The sequence below is a fragment of the Anarrhichthys ocellatus genome, unplaced genomic scaffold, assembly GCF_004355925.1.
Source record: "Anarrhichthys ocellatus isolate YVR2014 unplaced genomic scaffold, GSC_Weel_1.0 scaffold64, whole genome shotgun sequence".
Lineage (NCBI taxonomy): Eukaryota > Metazoa > Chordata > Actinopteri > Perciformes > Anarhichadidae > Anarrhichthys > Anarrhichthys ocellatus.
In genome coordinates, this window is record NW_022280094.1 from 2570775 (window position 1) to 2581551 (window position 10777).

Sequence of the window (10777 nt, forward strand, 5' to 3'; positions counted from 1 at the left end):
ATATATATATATATATATATATATATATACTGAGTATACTTTATATTTACAATATATGTTGGCGTACCTTGCAAACCTGCATGAACCCTTATGGCACAATACAATTCTGTACATTTTTTGTCATTACCTTACTCTGATGACTTGCACTGAATGGGATTGGCCAGAGTTGCATAGTCCGGACAGTAGCTGCTGGTAGCCCGCCTCAAGCAGACTTCAAATGATCATCAGTCCTGGTGGAACGGTGTATGGACTTAATGTTCTTCATGTGGGAAAAGGCTGACTCACATAAATAAGTAGAGCCGAATAATGCAGTCAAGAAGGTATCACATTTCCTCATGTTTGGGTACTTTTCCTCTGTGAGAAAACTGTCCATGAGCCCTGGACTTCAGGTGAATGTCAGCTTGCAGTGTCAAAATCTCATCCTCCACTCCAGACGAGTTCAGGTGAAACAGCGTTGCAATTTTTGATGCGAGTGAATCAACCTCAATATCTTCCCGAAATGTGCAGCACATAAGTGTAGCAACTGGGTCGAGTAAAGCAAAGTCTTGAAAGCGTTTGTCAAACTCTGACAGATACTTGTCAATCTGCTCTGTGTAGCGCGCACTGTCAAGTTACGCACACGCCTTCCGTTGAGTCTCCAGTTCTGACGCGAGGTTTTGGAAGTTTCCCAAATCATGGCCCTACAGCTTTAGCTTCTTTAGTAGAAATAAATTGGAAGGCTAACTAATTAGCTCGCAGGAGTTTTGCAGTAGCTCGCGCGGTTGACCGCGCATACGTGGTGTGTTAGAAAATCAAGTGGCAAATGCCATGCGGACATCAAATTTTTTTTGAATGGCATGCGATCTACCCGCACTACGATCGACGTATTGGGCACCCCTGCTCTACACATATGCATTTATAGATCTGCGGTCCTAACAAGTACTGAGGACATGACTTTGGGATCCTCAATGGTTTGAACTAGTCAAATCAAGTCTTGCATTTGTCATCCTGGCAGTTGTATTATTCTGGGAACAAACCTACATCACACTAGCAGTGTGGGAACCAGACATGGAGAATCATATACTAAAAAGACTGTAACATTAGAAGATGCCCACCTAAATTGTTGAACTCAGACTGCTGAAGCCTCATATTAGTTCTCTGATGTCCAGCTATCTATGCTTCCCTCTGACACCAACACCTTATCTGCGAGTGTGCTGTCTCCTCTACATCTTGCTGAGGTTCAGGAGAGCCATGTTGAGGAAATCCTCAGAAAAATGAAATCCTGTACCTGTACCCTGGACCCCATTCCTACTGCTCTGCTCAAATCACATACGTATCCCCACTCTCAGTCCTTTCATCACCAAAGTTGTTAACCTTTCCCTTCAGTCCGGCTGTGTCCCACCTGCACTCAAGGTTGCTGTCATCTGTCCCCTTCTCAAGAAGCCCACCCTGGACCTGGAGGTTCTAGCCAACTACAGGCCTATCTCCAACCTCGCCTTCCTGTCCAAAGTGTTAGAGAAGGTAGTTGCTTCTCAACTTCAGGACCACCTCAAACACAACAACTTGTTTGAAAAATGTCACTCAGGATTTCGTTCAGCCCACAGCACTGAAACAGCTTTGCTCAGGGTGACGAATGACCTGCTGATGACAGCCGATGCAGGATCACCCTCATTCCTCATCCTCCTGGACCTGACTGCTGCATTTGACACAGTGGATCACACTATCCTCGTAGAGAGCCTCCACACCACCATTGGACTATCAGACTCTGCACTCAAGTGGTTTCAGTCCTACCTTTCAGGCAGAACTGAATATGTCTCACTGGGAAGATGCAAGTCCAGACTGCTCCCTGTCTCCTGTGGTGTTCCGCAAGGGTCGGTCCTCGGTCCCATCCTCTTCATTACTTACATGCTCCCCCTCGGTCGTGTCATCGGCAGACATAGGATGTCTTTCCACTGTTATGCCGACGATACACAGCTCTACATCAAAGCTGCCCCAAGCCCCTCTGCAGCCATGTCATGTCTCACCGCCTGTCTTGAGGAGATAAAGGCGTGATGAGCAACAACTTTCTCCAGTTAAACAGTAGCAAAACCGAAGCCCTCCTTGTTGGCACTCCACACCAGGTTCAGTCATCCTCCATAACTCATCTCACCTTCGACGGTCAGGTCATCCCCCTCTCCTCCACAGTCACTAATCTGGGAGTTAGGTTTGACCCTTACCTGCCTTTTAATGACCATATAAAACACCTGTGCAAAACCTCCTTTTATCATCTCAAAAACATCTCCAAACTCCGCCCCACTTTAACCCTGTCAGATGCAGAGAAGCTTGTCCGCGCCTTTATGTCCTCAAGACTGGACTACTGTAACTCACTCTTCACTGGGATCACTGGCAAGAACATCCAGAAGCTGCAATACATTCAAAACAGCGTTGCCAGGATCCTAATGAGTCTGGAAATATGAGCACATAACACCCACTCTACCCTCACTACACTGGCTCCCTGTCTCATTCCGGATTGACTACAAAGTCCTACTACTCACACATAAATGCATAAATGGACACGCACCTCCCTACCTACAAGAACTCTTTACTCCCCAAATCTCCACCCGCCCCCTCAGATCATCAAACAGCTCGCTCCTCGGGTCCCCAACACCAAGCTCCGCACCATGGGCGACCGGGCCTTTGGCTCGGCAGCACCGCGCCTATGGAACAGTCTCCCTGACCACCTAAGGGCAACACAGACACTGGTCTCTTTTAAGACTGGCCTAAAAACCTTTTTCTTCAGGAAGGTGTTTCTGACCTAAATCACTGTCAGTTATTTCTTTTGTGTTTCTGTTCATTCAGTGTTTTTTTTATGCTTACTAGTTATTTTATTAGTTTGTTTTAACGTTTGTTTTTTACTATGTACTGGCTCTGTGGCACTCTGAGATTTTTTTAATGAAAAGTGCGTTACAAATAAAATGCATTATTATTATTATTATTATTAGTTTCAGCCGAACTTAACAATTGTATATGTATGCACAGAACATAGAAGTGTCAAATTCAGTCTCATTGTCTCCCGGATGCATCACATGCAATTACTGAGCCTTTTGTTACTACAGCCTGTCCATTTCACTTACCATGGACACAATGCAGGAAACAGCCAGTTGCCAGGGGATTAAGCCCCCCCCCCCACCCCCACCCCACCCCCACACACACAACAAGGGCTGAGAAAACACATTCCAGTAAAATAAAAGCAGTGTAGAGTAAACTCTGTTTTCACGGTTTGCCAGCAGATTCCAGGAATCATTGTTGCATCAGGTTTGGTATTTTAGACAGTAGACTGGTTTTAAACAGTTTAGACCCACGGCTACTTCTCATACTGACTTGTTCTCATTTATTTCTTGTTTTTGCTTGCAAACGGGCCAATCGTTCCTTTATGACGGGCTTTTCTTTTAATTGCCACTGAATAAAAAGTAGCTCGGCCTGTTGACAGCTCCATGTTCTAGACACCCAGCTGTCAGCTGAGCCAGCTCTTCACAGAATACCTTCCCTTCTCCACTTGCATAAACTCTGTTGAAGCTTGTCCTGTTGCGTTGCTGTAGATTATAATTTTCAGCTGTGCCCCTTTAGAACCAGTTATTCTTGTTTAAATAATCACGGACTTCTCTGAAATTTAACTACAAAGCTCAGCATTCAGCAGAATTAAGATGAGTATCTTTATTGAGGCAAAGCGAATGAGGCTTAGATGTGCTAATATGTCATTGTAACGGCTGCATAGTGTGGCCTACTGCACACCCACTGGAACAGCCTGACGTTCTTTTTGACATGAGCAAACCTCTGGATGTCATACAGTAGAGAGACTAGTCTTTACTGCTAAATCCTGCTGACTCACTCTTTTCCTCCCTTTTTCTTTTTTTAAGAATGAAGCATTAACATAACTTCTCCATTCAGTAATTCTGGTTTGGGATTTGAGGATCACTATAGAATGGTCCCTGGTCACAGACAGGATATGTTCTCTGCATGCTTGTTTTGTCTTACACTCACTTCCAGTGTGCTGCATATTGTACATAGAGGTCTACGTACACCTGACTAACTGTATTGTGAACCTGCAATAACTTCTGATCTGAACTACCTGACAGCTGCCTCACACATAGCAAATATTGTGATGAGGAGTCGTGTTCTGGTCTAATCATTGTTCTGCTCTTGAAGGCCAGCTAGTCAAAGAGTCTGTTACATCATGTCAGTATCCCATTCACTCGAAAAGAGGCTCAAAATGCATGCGATGCACGAAACGGACATTTACTACAAGGGTTCCTGTTAGCGTGTCCTTCCTCTCCTGGGCAGCTGAACACTTTACACGTATGTATATCAGTAGCCATTTAAAGTAAAACAACAACATCTTCTGGTCCATGGTATCTCCTGTGAGATGCTCCTAATGCCTGTCAGAGGTCCTGATGCACTTGAATGGTGACTGTGTAGGCTGTAGTAAAGCAGACGCACTCTCTAGGTCTTGGCAGGCTTGGATGAAAGTCTACCAGTGCTTATTTTAGCTGATGGCATTTTCCTAATATGTCTTCATGATTAGGGAAGTCTGTGACTGATGCATGAACAGGTTCAGTGCAGGGACAACTATGTGTATTAGACATTTATCAACATAAAGAAGTAGAAACCCATACAGGAGCCCAGACAAACCCAGTCCTAGTCATATTCTGTAAGTCCTACGATGACTGCAATAGATTTTCGTCCTCCTTATCTCCTGCAGGCTGCAGCAGGGAAGCTCTCAGTGGACGGCTCGCTGCACAGCTCCAGCTCTGAGCTGCAGGACACCATGAGACGCCTGGGCTCCAACTCAGAAGATCGCTCTCGCCTCACTGCCGCCCTCTCCTGTCTGAAGAGTGCTGATGACGCAGGTGAGCCTGGCTGCCCTGCAGAAAACCAAACATTAATAGGAATGCTATAAATAGTACTGGGGTTGGTTTATTAATCCTGTTTAATCTTAATTTTGATAAATCATTATGTGATATATTTAACAGCCATCTTTGTTTGATGTTTTAGATATACCATGTTCTAAACAGGCATTCTTAGATATGTGGTTTCTTTTGATACTTGATTTGAAATTAGAACATGAAGACCAACCCAGTATAGCAGCTACAGGCCCTCAGAGCCAGGTCCACTGTGTGCCAGTAGAGCAGGTGTTACCTGGTTTGAGTCATTGAAAAGGATTCAAATATATACGTTGACTAGTGGGTCCTGCATTGGCATCGCTGAGCTTTCAACTGTATCAGATGGTCTGCATCAGTTAACGGGGTTTGCTCCATTGCCATAGAAATAGGTTATTGTGGGTAATGTTTTATACTTGAATGCTACTGGCTGTTTTACTGTTCTTTTAAATTCCCGTTTTTTAGTTGACTGTTTGTTTTACTGCACTTTGCAGCTCGTTTAGAGAAGTGCAACATAAATACAGTTCATCATTCAGTCATCATTTCTTGTTGTGTGGTAACACTGGCCCTTGAGTGTTCTATGCAGATTGTAAAGGTAAACTAAACTCAATTTCAGATGGGATTATAGTATATTTGAATTTTCACATTCATTTGACAGAATACATTGATAATTATAACTCATAAGTAATCATCCCAACCATCTGTAATGTGTGACAACCTGTACTCTACTTGTGCACTCATTTTGGATCTTTACTCTTTGACTCGAGGTGATCCGAGGCCTGACTCAGGCTCCTGCAGCTCTGAGTCCCGACAGGACAGCAATGTCTTCTCTCCCATCAGCCCCCCCTCCAGCTCTGTCAGCCCCCCCCTCCCCCTGAAGCCCACCAGCACCCACGGCCGCTCTATCTCCATATCAGTGGTACCTTGTTCAGCTGACCAGAGAGCTTGCATACTAACTGAGGACGCCTTCACTCTGGAGCCAAGCAACCCTCCAGCCACTCGAGCCTCAAAGCCACACACCGGCAAGCCCTCCCACACACCACCACCACCTTCACGTAAGCTGCTGCAGCTCCTCCCCAACATTGCAATGACGAGAAGCAAGAGTCAGGAGTCACAGCTGGCCAACCGCATCGAGGAGCCGGCGACACACAAGTGGGTTTTTGAACTGATGCTGCAGTCATGTGTTAATGGTAATGATGGCAGATCAGTGCTTTACATTTCAGCTGCTAAAAGAGTCGAGACATACATTATTGCATTCCGGTATAGCCTCAGCCATTCTGTATGTCGTTACATTGAAAACACTGGATGATTACTGCTTAATTAATCGCACGCCAGAGAAAACATCACCCAACAATTACAATTCTGGCTGTGAATATTTGTGATCTCCAGAAGTTATTCGTCTGAGGTACTGTACTGCTGCTGGAGAACAACACACACACACACTCACACACACACTTAAAAAATGCAATGAAACATGTCTGGACTACTTTTCAAGGAACCTCGAGGTTCCTTCAGCCCACTGGTGTCTGTGTTTCCATAGTGGTCTAAAGACAGTGGTCGTATTCCCAAACATGTAGAATCCTCTCGGAGCTCCTCACTCAGCCGCAACATTTCTACATCAGGAGTGATTCAGGAAAGGAAGGGACAGAAATCTGATGGGCACGGTGATGGGTATGACACATTCTTTTAAAGAGCTGTGATTGGTTAATCCAAAAGAGCTAATAATGCAGTCTTGGTGCTGATGGGCCTAGAAAGGACAGAGAGATGGATAGATAACAGAGACTAGTCTCTATTCAGACATGGTGTAGTTGATCTCTGTTGAATACATTGAAGCCATAGGCTTACTTTATATTGATTTGATATTAAATTTCATCAGTTTCAGTCTCTAGAAGTAGCAGCATCAGCGATGCCATGCCTCTGTGCGGTGCAGCCGCCCCCTCACAGTGTCACAGGATGAAGTGACCTGCTGTATACAGTGGTTTTAGTTGCTGTCTGTCTTTGCAGAGCTGGTAAGAAGAACAAAGCGCTGGGTGCTCTTCAGATCAACGGCTGTGGTAACAGTCCTGAGGACTCACCACTACTGTCTGCCCGAACGCCCGGCCCCGTCCCAGCCTCAGCCCCCTACATGATGCCTGCCACCCCCACCCTGCTGGACAGTGAGTCCTCATCACAGATACTGGCCTAGAGTCCTGCTCCCTTGTCCTTCTACGATTCTGTGATTCTGTTTATTTTTCCTATCATCTCTTTTTGTGTTTTTGACATGCATCGCTGTAATGTTCTTCACAGATGTGACCATGCACAGGAGTTCCCCTCAGACAATGAGGAGAGACATTGGCCTGGCTGTAACACACAGGTCAGTTACTGTCAACTCCACATTGCGGCTGAAAAAGTCAGATCGTTGCATTCCTAATTTTAATCGCAAACTTATTTGGGGTTTAGCTTAAAAAGCTAATTGAGCTTTTATGGGATGTTTGGGTTGAAAGTCTGCCCATTTTATTGAATCATTACCAACATCTTAATTTATTATACTATATTGATCCCTTTAAGGGGGAAATTTGTCTCTGCATTTGACCCATCCCTGTATATAGGGAGCAGTGGGCTGCCAATGACAGGCGCCCGGGGAGCCTGGGGTTCAGTGTATTGCTCAGGTACACTTCGACATGTGACACGTCCCAGTCGAGGATCAAACCGTTGACTTTCCGGTTCCCAGACAACCCTCTTAACCCAGTGAGCCACGTTCGCCCCAAACCACCCCAATCTTCCATCACATGTGATGGAAGATCATTTGGCAGATCATTTGCTTATAATGCTAAATGTTTGTTTCTATCTGCATATGACAAGTTACCCCATTATTTACATTTTAGTCATAATATTTCCTGTAACTTCCCATGGAAAGTTTCCGCCTTGAATATTCCCAGAATTTTGCAACCGTTCTTAAGAGATGAGGTCACATCTATGGAGCCTACGCATACAGGAGTGTGGCCCTGACTACGTTGTAGCTGCACATCCTCCAAAATGTAACTACACATTGGGGCTGCAGCGACTGACACCAAGCGAAGACAAGAATTATGACGAATTATTATTATGTGTGCTTTTGTAGTTGCAGACGACAGTGTTGATAGTGATAACAACATTAAGGGGCTTTATAAAGGGAAGAATTCTGAACTTTTTATTAACACATTTAATAAAGCCATGTCCACTGCAACCCTTCGTCACAGAGAATGTAAAATGTAAATGAACACCTCTGCCATTGTAAAGTCATGTACAGTACATGCGTTGCTGTGGCGATATATTGTGAAGTATAACTTTAGTTTTAGTATTGCACCATGAAGTTGAAGAAGCAATAAGAGTCAGATCATTTTAAAGGCCTTTCAGTGCTTAATATGGGTCAAGCTCCAACAACACTGGATCCAAAACATTCCTTTAGCACCTGTGGGGCTAACTTCCTGTTGCTTTCTGTTGTTAATGTGGAGTCTCCAGTCCCGAACCAGATAACCCTGCATTCAATACTACAGTCACTGAATGTAGGGGCTGACTGGCATTCGGTGAATTCATCTGAACGTCATTGTGATAAAGAAATGTTTTTTCTTCCTTTTGTAGGTTTTCAACCAAGTCCTGGCTCTCCCAGACGTGCCAAGTGTGTCGCAGGAGCATGATGTTTGGTGTCAAGTGCAAACACTGCAAGTAAGAGAGTGTAAATATAACCTTCCTGCTCTGTTTGATTATACTACCACCTGTTACGGTTATCATCTGTTTTATCTATCTATTCACAGGTTAAAGTGCCACAACAAATGTACCAAAGATGCTCCCTCATGTCGGATATCATTTCTCACATGTAAGCACTTTTTTACACTTTACCTTTTTCAAAATTGAATTTCCAGTTAAATACCTTACGATTGTTGCTCATGCTCTGGTGATTTACTGCAGGGGTATGTCAGCTCATAACATCTCAGGACAAGTGCATTAAGGAAGTCAGCTGTGTCTACAGACCATCTGGTGAAGTGTGTGTGTGTGTGTGTGTGTGTGTGTGTGTGTGTGTGTGTGTGTGTGTGTGTGTAGGGCTGTTTACTGTGGTGGCAGTCCAGAGTCCAGCTGAAGTGAACGTTTCCACTGAGGGAAAGCACAAATGTCTGGGTACATCTCAATAGGAGTGATAGAGAAATTTTAATGTTTCCAATAAAAAATGACATCATGCTGACAGCGGCTCAGAACATTAAGTGTGCTTCAGGTGATTTGCAGTGAAAAGACATCTGGTCAACATGTTGGTAAAGGTTGTACTTTTCCCGTTATTACCTTTATTTCAACTGCATTTGAGTGAAAATATCTCCAACATGTAACACGTGTGTGTTTGCACAGCTCGAGAGAGGGCAAAACGCAGTGCAGACTCCCACTGAGCTAAACTGAAACCAAACTCTGATTATGTTCTTTCACTGCATTGATGCAGTCGTCCGCATAGCAATGCTTCTATCAGTTTGAGGAGTGTAGAGCTAAGACTTGATGCAGCTTTAGCACCAGTTAACAGTGTCCTTTATTGCTTTATATCTATTCAGTTGTAATGTAGTTATATCATTCAATACAGTAGATGTTTTTTAATGAATTATTCTATTCTGACCTGATTACACAGGGGACAGTACAGAGCTGTGATGAAATGAGAGGAGACATGAGGAATAACATGTAACAAAGGTGCCTGCTGGACTGGAACTAGTAACTTCATAGTCTGCATCTTAAACCCCAGGAACACCAGGACGCCCTGATCTTTCTTTACCTACCTGAAACACAGAGCGTGCCTCTTTGCCCCAAGCAGTGAGTGGCTACAGAGCATGGATCTGAGCTCCACAAATGAGCTGGTTCTGTTTAACTGTTGCCTGTCATGCACCATGTTATTGCTAACTGACAAGTAGACCAAGATCATAACAACATGAGTTACTTCTGGATCCTTCTTACAGCAAAGGTTCACAGTTTTGCCCAAGTCTTGGGGTGTGTTTGTGGTTCATGCTTGTTGTCAGGCTGTGTCATGCTGCTGCATGTCGACGAGGATCCAAGGTCTCTTTAAAGGTGCATTAGGTCTCGCTGCTCTCTGTATCCATCACAGAGGGTTTTGTAGTAGACGTAGTTACTGCAGGAGTTGTAGAGTCTGCCATACGGTTATTCTGTGTTGCTCTGTGTACAATGATTCAACTCAAACAGAAAGTGCACCGATTGGACCCACAAAATGCTCCTGGACTGATGACTGGAATCCTCTGTGTTAAGGGGGTAGTATGAAGTAGTATGAGCAGACAGTGATTCTGTGCTGAGCTGCTGTGGTGAGAAAGTAACAAAAAGGAAATGTTGTTTTTGTCAGACTGCTGAAACCTCACATTAGTTTCCTGTACACTTTGGGATGTATTATTGCACAAAAGCACATTAGGAAGGGATCTTATAAAAGCCAGTATGAACTGGATGAATGATTACATTCATCCAGTTTATGTGTTGGATTATGTGGTGGATTATGTGGATTATGTGGTGAAAAGTTACTACTGTTTTGTTGAAAATGTGTGAACTAATCTTTTATTATATATTGTGATGTAAAATGAGCTAATGCTTGAATGTGTTTGTAGTGCCAAGGATGCGGAGGGCAGAATCAGTGCCATCAGATATCAATAATCGGATTGATCACACAGCAGAGATCCCACTGCAATTTGGCACTTTACCAAAAGCAATAACCAAAAGGGTAAATACAGGTTTCTCTTTTATTACAATATGCTTGGTGTTCTGGACTGCTGTTGCTGACTATCCCAGAGGTAAATGTGTAGGTAAGATTAGAAATATAGTGTACATGTTGGAGGCTCCTTACTAGTGTGTGTGTGTGTGTGTGTGTGTGTGTGTGTGTGTGTGTGTGTGTG

At 44.0% G+C, this 10777-nt stretch overlaps 1 protein-coding gene across 4 annotated transcripts in view; it reads left to right on the plus strand.

Annotated features, from left to right (window-relative positions):
* LOC116397213 (kinase suppressor of Ras 1-like) overlaps positions 1-10777 on the plus strand; it is a 36465-nt gene that overhangs the window by 18506 nt on the left and 7182 nt on the right. For 3 of the 4 annotated variants that reach the window (XM_031872445.1, XM_031872448.1, XM_031872447.1), the window contains exons 2-9: positions 4718-4865; positions 5663-6047; positions 6900-7051; positions 7182-7248; positions 8496-8579; positions 8669-8730; positions 8823-8891; positions 10493-10605. In XM_031872445.1, the coding sequence (XP_031728305.1) occupies positions 4718-4865; positions 5663-6047; positions 6900-7051; positions 7182-7248; positions 8496-8579; positions 8669-8730; positions 8823-8891; positions 10493-10605 (1080 nt within the window). The remainder of the gene's footprint in view (positions 1-4717; positions 4866-5662; positions 6048-6899; positions 7052-7181; positions 7249-8495; positions 8580-8668; positions 8731-8822; positions 8892-10492; positions 10606-10777) is intronic. The other variant, XM_031872446.1, reaches the window with a different exon arrangement.